Raw genomic sequence first — 18,597 nt, 5'->3', positions numbered from 1 at the left:
ACCTCTCTGGGCAACCTGTGCCAGTATTTTACCACCCTCACTGTAAAGAATAAAATAGCAACCTCCTACCCATTTTTCTAATTGGAACTTTAGAGAAGTACTGACAGTTGTAGCGATATTTAAAGTATAAAAGCCTTAATACAGATGATTCGCAACCTGCTGTATTCTCTCACTCAAAATGCTAAACTTCATACCCTGTATTACTTCTTTCTCTTCTCTCTCAGCATTCTCTCTCATATCATTCAACATCACACAATCAACACAAGACTGCTACATCTCCTACAACATGACTGTGTCACAGTTTCTGTTCAAACACCCATCTGAATACATCTGAATTATTTTAAGGCACTAAGGTCTCTTTTCCCCCTCTACATCTCCCTTGGAGGGCTTACTCCAGCAGCTATACTGTTATACTATTCAGTTATACTTTTCCAGCAACTTTGGACTCATTCTTACCCAGCTTTTGAACTTTGGATACCCAGACCTGGTTTATTCCATTGGTATCTCATGTTTTTACTCTGTATCAACATTTTTCCATCAGCCATGATCTATTTCACAGTACTTAGAGAACTCCCAAGACACCTTGCTTAAAATGCAGCCTTTCCATGCTCCTACATACTGGGTAGCCTTATGGAAGTTATGGTGGGTAACATTGTCTCAAGGGGACAAGCAACCAGATTGCATTTCTACAACGGTATATAGTAGGAAATGCCAGAAACAATGTGCTTCGGGTTATTTATTTCCCAGAGACAAAGGCTGACAAATACAAATGACCTTTGTGTGTTAGTATTTTCTAGTATTAGGAATGATACACCCATTAGGACTCACGTCCCCTGTAATGAAAATGTTACTGATTTTGCACTATCATATTGTATATACTCTGATACAATTTAGCTGCCTTCTACATATGATGACATCTGTTTCTGAAGCTTATAACCAGGGCAAGCTCTCTGCCTTTGGTATTTTCCTGTTCAACCACTCCCACACTTCCCACAGACAGAAACTTGAACTTAGAACTACTTTAAAAGATGTTTTTCTAAGGACTTATCATCTCAAGACAGAAATGCTTGAAGGGGATATTTTCATCAGCCACCTTGCTGTGATAATCCTTGGTTTAAGCACGTTTGTTTGCAAGGTATTCAAGTTAGAGGAAACTTTTTAAACAAAGGAGAAAATAAACATCTCCTATAGTAAGATTGCTTCCTTTAGTTCCTGCAGATATATTTGTGGGTAATAGGGCAAAACTCCAAAAATACATCAAACAAGTTCCTTCTTTTTTTGTGAGAACACACGAGAGAGCCCTTTGGAGCAACTGACATTTCAACTCAAGGCACTAGTTTTTCCCACAGACTGATTATCTTAAACTGTAGGCATTTAAACGTAGGCAATGTAGGTATTTAACTGTAGGCAACTGAAATATCACTGATGTTTTGTCGCTACACTTAAGGAGCTTAAAGCAGCAATCATGTTCCAGACCATAGTATGACTGCAAACATTACTCAGAGCCATTGTGCTCCAAAGTAACAGTTACACAGGTTTGTTGGCCATACAACAGAGCTATAATGTAACTTCACTTCAGCCTGGAAATGGATAGTAATAATCATAACAACAATAACTTGTAACCTGAAATTCCTTTGCGATATGTTGCCTCCAAGTGTCCTCTACCCAGTGCCCTTAATCGGCTCATAACTAATGAACAGGAAAACAAACTGACCCTTATTTTTGTTGGAATTGTAGAAGAAAAAAACCAAGCTATTTCAGCAGAGGTAAAGAAAGGAGTATGACGCAGAACACAGATCACATATCTCAAAGAGCTCTTAAAGAAAGAGTTCTGTCCCTTAATACCCTGCAAGTCCTCTTCTCCTGATGGATGGCAGTATGTTGAAATGAACATCAGGAGGCATGCAAAGTGCATCAAAGATCAAATACTGACAGAGCCTTTTGTGTCAGGCGTTTTAATGAAGGAACTGAATAACCAAGAAATAACAAACAAAACTAGGGAAATCAAAATAAACAGAAGTTTTTGGTAAGTCAGAGGGTGGGAAGGAAATAAAACCATCAAAGCCAAAAAAATTAGCCATTAAATCTTATTACAACCAGTAACAAGAGTTCCATATGATGAACAAGAGTTCCAACTTATCTACTTCATATACCCATTTATACATTTTAACAATGCAGCTGAAATCTCATTTTTGGATGTAAGCTCCTTGTTTACTGAGTCAACTAATACATTAGATAGGTGGAAGCATATTCTATACGGCTGCTTTGCAATTAAGCAAAAGAACCCTGCAACTTGATGGATTAGGATTTTTTTTGTCCTTCCCCATCCCTGATCCCCCTTAAAAAAATGAAGACGATAATAATACACAAATACTCATTTCCATCAAATTCATTATCTTTGAATTTAGGACACACTTCATCAGAGCGGCCAAACTGAAATGCTGCTTGTGTGCTCCTACTTTTTCTCCCCAAATACATGTATGAAAGCACGTCATTAATCCTTGAACTCTGAGTACAACTTAGGTACTGAGAAAAATTGGGCCTGATTGTTCCTCTTTTCCCTTCCTTACCCCTGCCACCTCCTCCTCAAATCTATCCTGTAGCCCCATCTGTTCTTTGGATATGTTTTCAATCTTACATTGCTTCTAAGCATGAACAGAGAAGACACAGTGCCACTCCAGTTTGACTAAGTTATTGCAGCTATATTATTACAGCAACTCCGTTTCTACAGATTGTCTTTTATTAAAGACTGGATATCAGCTTACGGTTCCATCTCCAAACATATGGGTTTAGTGTCAGTAGATAAAAGATGACACAGCAGTATTTATGACTGAAGAATGGCTAGAAGCATGGGCAAACCCCACCAGTGCTCTTCAGATTTATATGTGTAAGAGCATTTAGGGCCATTTCTCATGTAGTCAATAATCTGAAGCTACAGTTTAACAAGCTAATACTTTCTCATCCAATGATTTGCTTTGCCTGTACTGCAGTCACTCTTTTAGCTGTTTTAACCCAAATTTTCCAACCTTTGATGAAGAAAAAGATGTGCTAGACTATGCTACTTCATTGCTTCAGAGGGATCATGTTTTAAAATGTTTTATTGAATGTAGGGGACACACTATGTCACTGGAGTGCTTTTGGTCCACATATTTCCTTTACTCAGCTCTAAAAGAATAGGCATATTCTCCTTCTATTGACAAAAACTTCAAGGAAAGAGATCTTTCATCTCAATCAAAGGAACAACAGGATGTGCCCCTATATATACACACAAACCCGTAGGACAACAACAAGGACTCAGTTTATGAATAGAGCTTGTTGTGGAACAGTCAGGAATTCAAGCCAACAATTCCCAAGGTTATCTTCGTCATGAAGACATCCTTATTTATTTGAAACCATCATGCATGTCAGTTATCAGCATCATCAACCACTTTTATTGGCAAGCACATTCAGGCAGGTTTTGAAGGCAAGCCCGATAGGGTGTAAGAGATGAAACTAGGGTTTAAGCGCTTACATTCCACTCTTTTGTGAAACTGATGTTTAAACAAGGGAGAAAAAAATCCCCATTAAGAGCAATCTTAAATGTTTTGTTCTTACTTCTTTGCAAGTTTGATATTTGAGAATATTTGCAGCTCTGCAATTCCACTGCTTCCCCCCCCCAGGAATACAGCTATTTCAAGACCACTGCACCTAAAGCACTGAAAAGTAAACATCAATCGTTAATGGATACACAAATTGAAGATGAAGCCTGATATGCTCTTGTGTTTAACCTACTTTTAAACCATAGGAGATTAATCGTACAGAAAATTGGAAACCGCACTTTTGAGAAACTGTACTGTGTTCTGAAGGAGTAACCGGATGACTGCATGCATGTTTCAGAGCTTTTCAGTAATTACTTGCATCCTCTTAGATACAAGTCTTGCCACCTCATATCATAAGCATTAATGATGTCCTTAGAACTTGCTTTTAATCACAGGCTTGTCAAGCTATGCTAAAGTACCACGGGTCAACAGATGCATTAGGCTATACTGAAAACAGATTTTCAGGTCACTTCTCTGAAGCCTTGTTTAGCACTCCTGATTCCTTTCACATGCCCCAGACTGAACTTTCCCTATAGCAGTCTCAGTGGTGCCAAGCAGCTCTGAAACACCATTAAAGAATGTTATCTTGAAGAAATTGCCTGACTTCTGCTGAGAGGACATACACAAGTTAGGCAATGAAGAGGAATTACTGTAACAAAACTAACACATGCTGCATTTCTCCCCTCCTCCAGTAATGTTTTCCCATAAATTACTTGCAGACTTTCCCGAACACAAGTCTCAGTACATTACTGTAACTTCTAATGACCTCCAGGCTTTATCAATTCCCCTTATGTGAATCAACAAACACTACATTCAGATATTAAGGCATTAATGAAGTAACAAGAAAGCAGTAAGGGAACGCCAAGGTAGGGTGGAATATCAACATTATCTCTCTCAATTGATCTCTGCAGCATTTCAAGTTTTGTTTTTCAGCTAACCCTCCTGCAGACAAGCCAGACTTAAGCCTGTGGAAGACATGTTCACACTGTTCAACTCCATGACTTACATTATGCAAAAGTCTATTTAGGGACTTTCAATGTGCATAAGGGAGCAGAGATACCACAGCAGGATCATTTGAAGCTGTAAAAATGTACCAGTATTGTTTGCATATTGACAGGTTACTGGATTGATCCTTTGCGGTTATTACAAATGCATCCTTTTGGATACCACAGAGGAATACTGCATTTGCTCACTAAAAAAAAGAAGTAATAAATCTTTAGAATTGAGATTTAAGAAGAAATGCACCTATAAAACACTATTATTTCAGCAGACTGCCTGAAACCTCTGAAAACAGCCAAAAGATACTACAGTACTGTGTAAGGTTTATGCATAAACAGCCTTTTGAAAGACGTATTTCATTTAACGAGAAGCCCCATCATCTTCTAGTCCCAGATGTTTTATTTTTGTACTGAAATTTTCCATTCTTGATGATAGTCCAAGGAAGACATTTGTGTAGAGTTTGAGGAAAATACTTTCTTCCCTATAATTAAAGATAGTTGAACTCAGATATTTTCTAAAGCATGCACAATAGAATCTTTCTCTTAATTATACCTCCAATAAGGCTTGCACAATGGCTAGCATAGAAAACAGCACTAAATCTATTTTTTATTAAACAGTAATGAATTGTATCCCACTAAAGTGCACAAAGTACATTTCATAAATAAAAAAGTATTTTCATGTTAAATTGTTAGAGTTCTTAAATGATATAAGAGTTCTGTTGTTCTGTCTTGCTGTAGAGTTAGTTGCTTCAGTTACTATCAGTTTAACTCCCTAAGCAAGGGAAGAAAGGAGAAATAGAGAAAGGTTTTTCAGTGTGGCTAAACTAAAAGGCTAAAGTAGTTTACTGATACCCGATCTCTGATTCATTACATAGTTTATCTTATAACCTCAACAGCTGAAGTGTACGCTTCCTACTGAGAATCCTAACACGGAGCAGCAGATTCACTTCTATTTCCTTAAAACACAACAGTGAAGAAGCTGAGGAAAGACTGTTAAACCATACCCATCTGAAAAGAAATTGAAAACTTTAGGTTATTAAGTCCTACTGAATCTGGATTAAATGGTGGAGCATATTGACACCACCTATCTTGTGCATTTGTTCAGAATACCTACTACTTCAAATTCATTTCTACTCTTACTCTAGTGCAGAGGGAAGTAGCTTTATTCTCCAAAACTACTTTACATGTATATACATAACTGCTAACATTGATTGTTGTTACACTTTGATTACAGTGAAACAAGGAAAAAAGAAAGGAAGATAGTGAACTCCCTGCATTGCAAGAGGGTAAAAAAACCTCTGAACACAAAACCATGAGAGACCGCCTCCAAGAGCTTAAACTGAGAGCCAAGGAACTACAGATAGCTGGAGAAAACAATGGTGCAACTGTACATGAAGAAGAGCAGGAGGAGTTCGAACAGCAGGCCATTATTTATGAACAAGAGCCCATAACTGAAAGGCACTTGCATGAAATCCAGAAGCTTCAGAATGACATCAATAGTTTGGCAGACGAAGTCCATAAATTCAGTCAACAGCAAAAAAGCCTGGTATCTTCAATGAGAAGATTCAGTGTTCTTAAAAAGGAATCTAACATAGCAAGAGAAATAAAAATTCAAGCAGAGCACATACGAAAGTGTTTGGATGAACTGTCAAAAACGGTGAAAAAAGCTGAAAGTGAGCAGGGGCCATCACGTGCCACAGTAAGAATTCTAGCTTCCCAACATTCTTTCTTATCCCAGCGTTACCTAAATGCTATGCTTGCATACAATGATGCTATAACTGCTAAGCAAGAGAAATGCAGACGATTTATTCTCCGCCAGCTTGAAGTAGCTGGTAAAGAAGTCCCTGAGGAAGAAGTCAATGACATGCTCCAACAAGGCAAATGGGAAATTTTCAATGAAAACCTACTCACTGAAGTCAAAATTACCAAAGCTCAGCTTTCAGAGATTGAACAGAGACACAAAGAACTAGTCAATCTGGAAAACCAGGTCAAAGACTTAAAGGAACTTTTTATCCAGATATCGGTTCTGGTGGAGGAGCAAGGGGCCATGATCAACAACATTGAAATCAGTATGAACAATACTCAAGAATACACTCAAGTGTCTAAAGAAAAGTTTGGCCTTGCAGTCAAATATCGCAAAAGAAACCCTTGCAAAGCATTATGCTGCTGGTGTTGTCCGTGCTGCAGATGAGGAAAGAAATAAACTGTTTGAAATACGAATGGCTCCTATTTAGTAAACTGATCTTGTAAAGCAGTCTCGGGATCCCTCGATTGCTTAATTTTTCTTCCCGTTTCCCTTTCCATAAGAGTTCTCAGGAAAAACTGCATCTGTTTTTCCAAATAGACTTAAAAGAATGGGAGGAATGCTATTTTTTTTCCCACAGAAACATATGAACTAGGGTGAAAGATTAAAGGACACAAGTGCCACTTTTTTGCTCTTCCGCCCAAACTAGAACTATGAGGCAACAAACTACCCGTGCTTTTGGAAAGCATTGAAGATATACTGTTAATCTCAAAACCAGGGTTCATAATAATAATGGTTTAGTTACCGTTTACAAAATAATAATTAGTATTTTTAATTGTCTTGAGGGATTTTAGGAGTCGCATTGACTTGGTTCAAATCTAAGGGGTTTTTCTTCCATGAATCTGAAACTCTACACATGCAGGTTTCTGCCCTGTAATCCATCCTTTTTGGAACTGAATGACAAACAGTGCTCTAACACAACTTAACAGAAAATAATAATGGAACTGAGACAAAAAAAGTTATTTCCAAAAAGAAAAGAAAACTACAGCATACAACACTAAACCCAAACATCAAACCAGGAATGTATTTCTGAGCTCCTTTATGCTGCGCAAAGACACAATCAATACCACTGTATCTGGGTACAGTCAGAGAAGTCAGAGCAAATAGCACAGCAGTTCTGCCAGACACTAAGTGATGCTAGATGTCTTTAACTGCATCTAGTAAAAAAAAATATATTAAAAGTCAATCTACTATCAAAAGGCACTACTGAATTGTTTTCACATTGCAATATTTATAAATAGCTGGATCCATTCCATCACAGCCTAAAATCTCAATTGAAATTATTACATGTTATCAAAGTACAACCAGAGGTCTCAACCTTAAAGTGAAAAAGATTCTTTACACAGTAATGACAAAATCAGATAACAGCAGCACTGATACTATTCCGTTAAATGATTTCCCTTAACTGTAAGGGAAGCTACCTTTGTGTTCCAAGGGCAAAAACAAGCCAATAAGCAATACAGACAAAAAAAGCTGCTGTGGCCAATACGCCCTTTCAGATGTGTATATATATTTATGTGCATATAAATGTATGTAATACTTACAGAAACATGCACTACACAGAAACACCAGCCCTTCTTTTCCTGTTTCTTCTTCTAGAAAAAAACAAATGTTCATAACTCTTTCCTTCTCTCCTGGCCCCTTAAACAGAAAGGCGTTACTGTATGTCTGTGAAGGATTATTGCAGTCAGTGTTACAGAAGAGAAAACTAAAATACAGCCAACATCACCTGCTTGCGCAGTATCCCCCATGCAGAAGTGTTCACACAAGCATCCTTATCCGAGAGAGAAGTGTGTTCCTGGGCTAACCCTTCCTCTTCACACAACAGATACGTTTCTTTGACGTAAACTTGGTCTTGTTAAAAAAGAGCTGTACTTTAAATCCTGGAAGAAAACTTGAGTTTCACTAATACTCAGGAAGACAGCTGCCTGTACATACACAAGTAAATAATCCATGTAGTTGTAAGCTGTATATTGGCTAGAAATGGCTGAAAAGAAACATACATAACACACTGCAGAAGAACTGAACAGAAAGAAAACCAGATAGACTTGTGGAAAGATTTTTCTCAATATGAGATGCTATTAACTGAAAGTAAATAGTATTAGCTACAACTTACAATACCATGAGAATTGGATATTAAGCATTCAAAATGTTAACAGCAGAAATTTTGTAGGAATCATTAAAATGACTTTCCAGCAGTTGGGTTTTTTTTTAGTTCCATCGTTACGCACAAAGCTGCTAGAGCTGTAATCAGTAATGTGAAATATTGATATCTATAATCCCTCATCCCCAAAATAACAGGCAGAAAATAGCTTTCTACTAAAAAAGATACCCACCCGGCAATCTGTCTGACATAAAAATATCAGCCATAGCGCATGGACTTTTATTTCCTCTCACATGTATTTCATGTGAAAGTAAAAAGAAAAAGGCAACAGAAAAACAGAGCAAAGTTTGAACTTGTCTGCCTGTCTAAGTTTTGAGTATGCTGTTGGAGGAGTTGACCCATGAACGTTAAGAACTGCACGAACTCTTGCTTTCTACAACTCCATTTCCCCATACGTAACATCGGTAACCTACTTAAGCACTTAGCGTTAAACAAGGCCTACATGAGCAAAGCAAACATAAATCAAGTAGCAACACAGAATAGTAAAAACAATTGCCAAATATGAAGTTTAACATTTTTAAGTACTTTGTACCAAGAGTCAGCCAATATCATCAGCACATTAGGAGAACTGTCTTAAAATGATACTGTGATACCTCCAGGGGTGGTGATAGATACTAAGATGCCACAGAACCAAGTAAATTTGAAGTATCACATAGAAAAACACCAGAACTCTTATATTCCCATATTACTGTAATATAGTGTCTCATACCAATCTTATGCCCACATTGCACAATTCAGTCTATTCTCTCTCCAGGCTACTGAGCTTCCACTTCTCCCTGAATATCGCTCAGGCTTGCTATTCACTCCTCTGTCAGGGAAGATAAGGAGCAAGGGTCATCCTCATTTTTACTTTTCTTATGACGTTACTGTAATACAATCAATTGGCATGGAAGAAAAGATGGCGAAAGAAAGAGAGGGCCAGTGACTCCAACTCAACTTTGCTCTATAATCAAGAGTGCATCTCATACTCTTTAGTAACAGAGCCTGTTCTTCATTATGAAATGAGACCCATCTACCCATGGTAATTCATGGCAGTATCTTGCTAGCACTACCAACAGTATAAAGTTGAATACAAACATGCAGTGACGTAAATTGACATTAATTCCCAGTACTTTTCGGAAAGGATTGTTGCTTGTTTTGGCAGACGTAAAGCAAAATAGGAAAAACATGCTGGGGAAATGTTCTATTTCAAGTCAAAGAAATAATTGAAATACTGGGGAAAAAAATAACATTAAAAAAAAAACCCCATAACAAACCAAAAATACCACCCCCTAAACAGATTTACCAAACAGATTTTCAACTTTTTTCCTTAAGGTTATTTAAATGTTACCATCAGAGATGGTTTTACTGTAGTGAAACAGACCTCACAGTTATAAACAACATAATCTTTTTACAGGAAGAAGCACACAGTTATCTAAATTAGGGATATGTAATTTTCTTTTCTAAATCTTTGAGGAGAAGGTATGTTTAGATGAAGGAACTTCACGATTCAGCATGATTTCCTGCATGACATCCTTCTTTCTAAACTGGAGAGACATAAATTTGATGGATGGACCACCTGGTGGATAAAGAATTGGCTGGGTGTCCACATGGAGAGAGTTGCAGTCAACGGCTCAATGTTCAACTGGAGACTGGTAACAAGTACTGTCCCTCATAGCAGCCTTCCAATATCTGAAGGGGGCTACAAGGATGCTGGACAGGGACTCTTCATCAGCGACTGTAGCAATAGGGGTAATGGGTTTAAACTTAGACAGGGGAAGTTCAGGTTACACATAAGGAAGTTCTTTACTGTGAGGTGGTGAGGCACTGGAATGGGTTGCCCAAAGACGTTGTGAATGCTCCATCCCTGGTGGTGTTCAAGGCCAGGTAGGACAGAGCCTTGGGCGACATGGCTTAGTGTGAGGCGTCCCTGCTCAAGGCAGGGGGGTTGGAATGATCTTCAGGTCCTTTCCAACCCTAACAATTCTATGATTCTATGATATGTTTTATATATTATATCACATCAAAATCTGCTTACCCGAGTAGAAAAAGGTTTCTTTCGCAACTACTTTTTCAGACCATTTTTGCAAGGACAGTTAGCTCCTACAGTAACTGCTGACCTATATCAAGTTCATGTGGTTAGAAGAGAGAGACTAAAACTGGTTTTAATTCATTCACTTCACCTGTTCTCAAAGGCAACAGACAGCTGAGTGCTTGTTGCACTACAACCAGACATGGCATGTGCTTACTCAGCCAGAGAGGAGATGCTGAATGGATGAAGGGAAGCGAAGGAGAAAGATGGTAAGACTTCAGGAACTAGTGACAGATGTCAGAGTATGGAAGAGAAGGTGAGTATATTAGGGAATGTGTTTATTCATTATCACAGTTATACAAATTGTATTTTATTTCCTTTTGGAATTACTATTGAACAACCAATTTTCTAAAAGCATTCAACAATCGCACTGTTCTTAATCCAAAGCCTACTGTTCTGAACACCACGAACTCTACAAGTAAAACAGGGTGAACATTCCTGTAAGCATTAGTTTACCTAACAGGGAATGCATTTTCTTTTTCAAGTTTTTCTTTTATATATGCTGAGGTAATCCATGGTATAAAGGCAGATTAAGAAGAGAATGCTGACAGATCAGAATTCTTGTCCAGAGGCAAATCCCTACCTCCTCACCATAGCTACCACTCCAGTATAACTCTTCTCCAAGTTTTACTAACTAATAAGGAAAATATTATAGCCACAAATATGCTACTGATAACTGGAATGATCCTTTAAATACACAAATCTAATTGCCTTATGAACAATGGCTTATTTCAAAGGTCCATCTTAGTTACCAGTCAGGAAGATTTTAGTTTCCCCAGTCCAACCGGCAAAATTAGTTTTGTCCAGATAGATAAAAGCACATAAATGTGAAAGAATAGAGTCATTCTGTCTTTTTGATTACTATCTAGCAGAAGTACACATACACAAAGAAAAGGACAAGCAGATGGTATGTACACACAATGATACACCCAATACTGCACATACAACCACTTCTGCTACTGCCTTCAAAGTCCAGAATGGACTTGCATCCAATCTTACCGCATACTCATATATACACCCCTGTACAAGACACTGCATATAGCACAAACTAGGGTAAAGAGCATTAGACTGAAATTCAGACCTGGCAGTTGAAATTTTGGCGCATGGGTTCAATGTATGCTTAAAAAGAAATACGAATGTCCAGCGTAAAAAGTCTAATTGCTTCATTCTGTTCAAGTCACCAATAACTCTTTCATCACTCTTCAGCACACACACACTCTGAAGTCATAGCTATTTTCTTCCATCCCTCTAGAGTTTAGGTTCTTATATTAGCTTTTAAAGATGATTATTGATAATTAATAAAACATTAATGAATAACCACTTTGTATTTAAGCATACAAATAACATAGAGGAGAAATCTGTACACCAACAGAGATCCGAGAATAAACAAATTACACCCGTTTTTCTGCTTCTCCTTGTTTATTTCAAGTGCTGGAGGAAAGCAGCAATCCAGACAAGAGACATGCCTGTGGAACATGGAAATCACAGAGAAGTTTCTCTCCTCTGGCATGAAATTGTAACAGTATTCTATTAAAAGAAAGAAAGATTGTGCTCTGCACTGCAAGAACATGGGAGATAAAGGAATATTACTTACAGTCAGCTTCAACTTCCCTGGTTTTAACACTCAGAGGTCACTGCTTTGTTTTCAGCAAATAGTTGACTTCACACATACATGCAGAGAGTAAAACGCACCCACTAGAAACTTAGCAAGACATTAGGGAACTTACAGCTACCTGGATGCAAGGTACCCAGCAAAACAAAAGCTCAGCATCCTTAGAAGGAAATATTAAAAACGCTGATTTTCACCCCAAATTTGAAAACCTGCTGTCTCATTTATTCTGCTCTCGACACATTTGCATTTTTAGGGACTTAAGGGAAAAAAGCTTATGCCACAGAACTTCTATTTGGCAAGTAGGAGTGACGGGGATTTGCATCTCCAACCAAAGTCATCTTCAGGGAAGGGAAGGTGCATGGGACCAGTTTAATCTCATTTGCTAAGTGCTCCATTTCCCCACCACAAACACTAGTGCTTGCTGACCAAACCTTCCTGCTTCACAACTTACAGACTTTACAATGTAAGATGTGCTTCAAATACTGGAACAATTCTAGGGTTTAGTGATTTGAACATGCCAAGAGTAGCATAGCCATGCCATGAACACAGATACCAAACAGAAACAAAGACAATACAAGAAAGAAGTCATAACTCAAGATGCAGGCTGATATAGGAAGCGTAAAACGAAGAACTACTATATACTTTCACAGAACTGAGACACTGCAAGAGCAAATTCTGTTCAAAGGCTTGAGGCTCAATCAGTTAGACAGCAGAAACAACAAACTTGTTTAGTCACCAGAAGACTCAGTTAATACACCCTGCCTTCTAATTAGCTACTGCAATGAATCAAAACCGCTGGGATTTGATCCTGAGTGGGCTCTCTGCAGTTACAGCCAGCCACACATAAACTTTATTGCAGGATTAGGGCATAGAGATTTATATGAGAAAACCAAACCAAACCAACAACTAGAAAAACCTAAAGATGTATTTATTTAGAAACACTGCTCAGTTGTCAGCTGTCATAGTTGCATTTTCAGGACAGATTTGAGTCAAACTAGCTGTATTAAGCTGGTTTTATTGCCTTCCTGTACTAATAACATTCAGATAGCAATGGAAGTAAACACTATTAGCCTGCTGAACTACTCTCCACTTGATCAAAACAATTAGCCAGATCACCTTACAATGCTACTTAAGAGGCCTGTCCACTTTACAGATTCTTTATGACAGCACAGGAACGTTGTGTAATTACTGTATTCTGGAGGCCTTACACCCACCAGACAAAGATATTGTCCTTATAAACCATTTTAAACTTTCCTGGTTTATTTTGTGTCTTCAAAAAGGGTACTTTTCCCCAAAGACCTGTGGTGTGTGGCTGAATTATTAAAATATGTTATTTCCAATATTTCATGAAAACTAGATTTTTAAGCAGAGAAATTCATGAATCTACCTGTTGTGTGAGAGAATGGCTCCAGACATTATAAACTTTAACTTTCTTGTTTTTAAACACACGCACTGAAACAAAAGCACATGCCAAATACTATTACAGTAAGCCTTCTTTAATGAGATTTTGCTGATCATGTATCAGCAGCACCACCATGTGTTAAGCAAACAAGACATTTATTGCTGGGGGATTAGTGGTATGGCAGAATATAATCAACCATTTACAATTCAAGTAATCGATGTAGGCCTAAATAGTAACAATATTTTTACACCATGTTGCCATGCCGAACTTGCAAAAACCTTTAACCTATCATCCCATTTCGAGTAATATCAGAATTATAAAGAGTTTAAAAAAACCCACGCAACTAATGATTGAGAAATACCCCTGAGAAAGGCCTAAATAGGTTCTAATGTCAGATGCAGTGAATGGATTCAGTATATCACCATATGCAAGTAGGGAAAGAGGGAGGGAAAAAGGGAAAAGGCTTTGTTCGCTAGTATGATGCTAAGACTGGCATACATAAATACCTCAGAAATAGTGTCAAACTAACTGTAATATTGCTTAGCACTGAAGTTACAGTAGCATTAGTGTTCTTTACACCTATGTTTATCCTATACATAAATACTTCTTTAGAAGACGTATCAAAGGTCAAAATTACAACATTTCAGATTATTAGGAGAGCATTTCTTAACATTACTTACACTAACACGGGTTTTCCTGATATCTTCGGGCTCTTTAAAACTTCTATCATGGCTTGCTTCGTTTCTTCCATTCTTGCAATGTCACTGGAGTCCACAACAAATATGACACCGTAGGACTCAGCATAGTAATTTCTCCAGATATTTCGAATTCGTTTTCCACCTCCTAAATCGAAGATGGTGACTTCAAAGCGTCCCTGTTTAAGGTCAATCTTGGAAAACCCAACTGTTGGAGCCACGTCTTCAGGAGACTCTGCCAGAGTTCAAAGAAAGGCTTCAGTAAAAAGTGTCCTTAGTTATTTAAAGGGGGTTTTACATCATGATTTCTGTAGCAAGATTAATATTTTAAAGACATGGAGCAAACCATCCCTGTTAAGTGACACCATATTGCTAGCCACATAGTTTTTACCTTAATATTTTCCCTCTCCTCAGGTAACTTCAAATTAGCACACTAGTCTATCAACCAGATACTTTACATTAATTTAGATTGGGGCACTGGGAAGAGAGAGGGGGACAAAAAATTCCAACTTTCTTTAGTTTGTCATGCAGTATGTTAAAATTCTATAGATTTATATTTAATACTTTTGCTTGCTGTCACCCTTTTCAGAGGGCAAAGAAACCCTGTATTTGCCTCACACCACTAAGCTCTCTACTGTAGGGGTGAGTTACTTGGATCCCTCTATACTGTTTTATGTGCTTGGTAGCACAAGGTGAGGGAAACAGATGTAAAATTCAGCTTGTTGAGAGGCAGAAATGAGGGCATGGTCAAAAGCACTGAGCTCTGAAGAGCAGTTAGCCCTCTGCTACCGTGCTTCTCTTCCGAGAGAATCCTTTACACACAGCTGTGATGGGCACTTAGGACAGACCCCTCGGCCAGAACAGTGTAAGTCAAGACTCTACCAAGAGAAGGGTGTGGGACCCCCATCTGTGGAAAACTACAACTTCAAAACTCAGCAGACTTAATTCTGAAAAATGATTTGCACTGTAAGCCATAAGTATGTGCTCTTACCAAAGAGCACAATGTGAACATGAGGGTTGGTTAAGGGTGAAACTTATTGATGGTGCTGTATATAAAGGGGTATTGCTGAAACATCAGCTCCCATTGTACGGTGAAGTCTCCAATGATGAACAATCTTCAATGTAAAAACAGGGTCTGCCATATAAGCTGCAGATCTATTCTGGCAAATATAACTTTGGTAACCATGCTGATTTGCCTAGGTTTAAGACACCCAAGAACTGAAACATATTTCAGTTCTAAAACCCAGCAGATGTAACTGCATCCTCCCCCTATAGTCTGTATGGCTGGTACACAGCCAAAAATACTGGTTTTATCAACCCTGAAGCCTAACTGAAGGTTCTGATCTCTGCAAGCCCTGTTAAAAGGGACACCATACTATTACCCTTGAAAAAGCTGTAGCAGAATAATAGCAACTTTGTTGAACTACCACTATCTGGTCTACCTTAGCTCAATACGATGTGCAGTGGCCAACTAGCAGATGTGGAGCTTGCTCTGCTAGTTCTCCTGATCATAAAGCATATGACTAGGAGCACCTACTTTTTAAGTCACCCTAGTATGATTTATCAGATACCAAAATTCAGGATCTTTATGTTTCAAAGGTAAGATCCCTTCATTCTTTTATCATCTGCAGGTCTTCACGCAACAGGGCCTGTGACACGCTTACTTTGGCAACCACATATGTACCACTTTTGGCAGTACGAGCACCAAATTTTCTTTCAACAATATGCGAGGCAGAGATGAATTAAGAGATAAAGCACTATTTAAAGATTTAAATGGTGGAAAATTAGTAATTATACTCTCACTTTCAACGCTCCATTTAGATGATAAACGAATGAATTGCTTACCTCCTTGAATTCCTCGGACTGTAGCAGTTTTACCAGCATTATCAAGACCCACCATTATTAGTGTCACCTTCCTCCATAAGGACAAAAAAAAAGAAAAAACAAGAAAAAACAAAAAAGATATTTCAAACCCTTTTTTTCCCCTACATAGACATCACTTATATTAAGTTTTTTTAATACACACATAGAAAATTTAGCATAAAGTAGTAGAAAGAATAGGCAGCAAAATACAAAGTAGCAGGCATTGTTACAGTTGCATATCTGGTGTCAGAATCACAGACTGGTTTGGGTTGGAAAGGACCTTAAAAGTCCACCCAAGTTCCAATCCCCTGCTAGGGGCAGGGACACCACTCACTGGACTAGGTTGCTCCAAGCCCCGTCCAACCCGGCCTTGAACACTTGAACACAGGTGGGGCAGCCACAGCTTCTCAGGGCAACCTGTGCCAGGGCCTCACCACCCTCACAGTGTAGAATTTATCCCCGCTATCTAAATCTCCCCTTCGTCCAACCATCTGATAAGAACAGCAGACAAAGGCATGAAATGGTACGTCTAATACTGTACTGTGAATTTCAAGTAAGATAACGATTTTGCTTTCAACTTTTATCTGCCTGTTGAAATTTAATTTCACAGCACTGAAAATATTATCCTTTTTTTTTGGGGGGGGGGGGAGTGTGATCATGGTTTCTTTAACAATTTTTTGCACTTTAATTTCCATTCCCCTGTATTTTTGCCATCTTTCTGCCTCAAAGTTGTGCCTATATTAGGAATTTATTTCTGCCTCAACGAGTGCACCTGAACAACACTATACAGTACACAACACTTGTGTAGACAACATCAGATGTTTTAAATAAGTGGCACTGGTACTCATTGTGCCTTTGTTTCAAGCAGGAGCAATCTAAAGTGCAAATGTGTAAACCAGTGGTGTTGAGCAAGTACTTTATATAAGCAAACTGGTATACAGGTTAGAATTGATATCACAATAGGATTTTAAACAAAGCAAGAGGAAAAACATATCTACATGTACACCTCAATTGTTTCCCTTATTCACAAAGACGTAAGAGTTGTCAAAAGAATTCACTTATTTTTATGCCCCTTTAAGTGAAAGAATACTAAAATCATTGTTATTTCTGGACTTCAAACTGCAATAGCATCATATATGAAGTGTAATTTATGACAGTTCTTTCAGAAGAGCCAAAAACCTCCGAGGAAAGAACCTAAAAATTAACAGTAGGATCTTAGAAAATTATACTTTAACGGTAAGCTAAAACCCGAATACCCATGGACATTTATAAACTCACAATTGTCTATAACACATTGGTGATGTCAGAAAGTCATTCAATCCAATACAGCTCTTTGCACAGCAGCACCTTCTGTGAAACCTAAATAATGGAGCACTGAAAAAACATCAAATCCTTCTACATTACTGTGAAGTCTAAATGAGTGTGGTGCAGCTTCTATTTCCCTTCCCCATAGTTTGCAAGCAGTTCGAAACAAACTATGTACTACCTGTGCATGTCTGCTAACTGGAGGGAAAAGGATGCAGGATTTCAAAGTAAAAGCTACTGAAACAAACAAGAACAGTAGAATTCCATGGATTTTGTCACAGAATTAAAAAGTCTGAAACAATATTATATAGCAGATAAAGTAAAACATAGGTGAAATACAGTTTTGGAAGGTCATTACATAAGCGTAAAATACTTTCACATGTTTACCTGACAGGTTCCTGCCACCGTTTTAACCAGCTGCAGCAATTGGCCATTAGACTGAACATCCCTCTTCATTAGCCATCAATAGACACGAAAGCTACCGAAACAATGTGGACAGGCCAGAATAACCCAAGAGAGGCTGCAGAGGTCCAGGCGTTGTCTTGTCACTCCTAGCAAAAAGAAAGAAATGCATAGTTAGCCCTTATGTTTAACCAAGGCAAGCCATTTCCCTAGCAGCAGCTTGTCTCTTCACAGTGAGTCATATTCAGTCAGTCCCACGATGGTCTCATGCTTCATCTGCCCCCATTTTACATATTTGGGCAGTAACACAGTACTCATACAAAAAATAATGCAAAACTATTGCACAGAAGGAAGCCTGCAAGTTAGAGCAATAAGACACTGATATTCCAGTGCTTGCCTCACTAACACATCCCACAGCTCTGCTGGTTGACAAAAAATAAGGACCAATTTCAAGCATGAGTAAGGCTTGTAAGAAAATTATGGGATAAGACATTAAGAGCAAACAAAGAATGTCCTACCTGTTCAATATAATCATTTAACTGCTAATTTCTTTTACACAACGAGATCCCACAACAAGGAAACCGGGTTCTCTAGTGAGTACTTTGAGGAACTGGCACCTTAATATCTAGTAATTGCCACTAAATTAAATCTAAGTACCAAGCATTTCTGTAACTTTACAATCCCACTTCCCACATTTCAAGCA

General features: G+C 38.2%; 2 protein-coding genes across 2 annotated transcripts in view; one reads left to right on the top strand and one right to left on the bottom strand.

Annotated features, from left to right (window-relative positions):
* The window catches only part of ARL13B (ARF like GTPase 13B), a gene marked incomplete at its 3' end in the record, with an annotated part of 38,821 nt that overhangs the window by 16,242 nt on the left and 3,982 nt on the right, over positions 1–18,597 (bottom strand). The window contains exons 2-4 of the mRNA XM_080614208.1: positions 17,880–18,043; positions 16,170–16,240; positions 14,310–14,559 (exon numbers count right to left, since the gene is read on the bottom strand). Of these exons, the coding sequence (XP_080470334.1) occupies positions 14,310–14,559; positions 16,170–16,240; positions 17,880–17,938 (380 nt within the window). The 5' untranslated portion in view covers positions 17,939–18,043. The remainder of the gene's footprint in view (positions 1–14,309; positions 14,560–16,169; positions 16,241–17,879; positions 18,044–18,597) is intronic.
* Positions 5,889–6,767, top strand: STX19 (syntaxin 19; the record flags this gene model as incomplete). Its single annotated transcript, XM_080614210.1, has 1 exon — positions 5,889–6,767. The coding sequence occupies one exon, from the start codon at positions 5,889–5,891 to the stop codon at positions 6,765–6,767; it is 879 nt and encodes a 292-aa protein (XP_080470336.1).

Source organism: Psittacula echo (genome assembly GCF_963264785.1).
Source record: "Psittacula echo genome assembly, chromosome: 3".
NCBI classification, from domain to species: domain Eukaryota; kingdom Metazoa; phylum Chordata; class Aves; order Psittaciformes; family Psittacidae; genus Psittacula; species Psittacula echo.
Note: the sequence above shows the minus strand (reverse complement) of the source record. Positions and strands in the feature narration are given on the sequence as shown.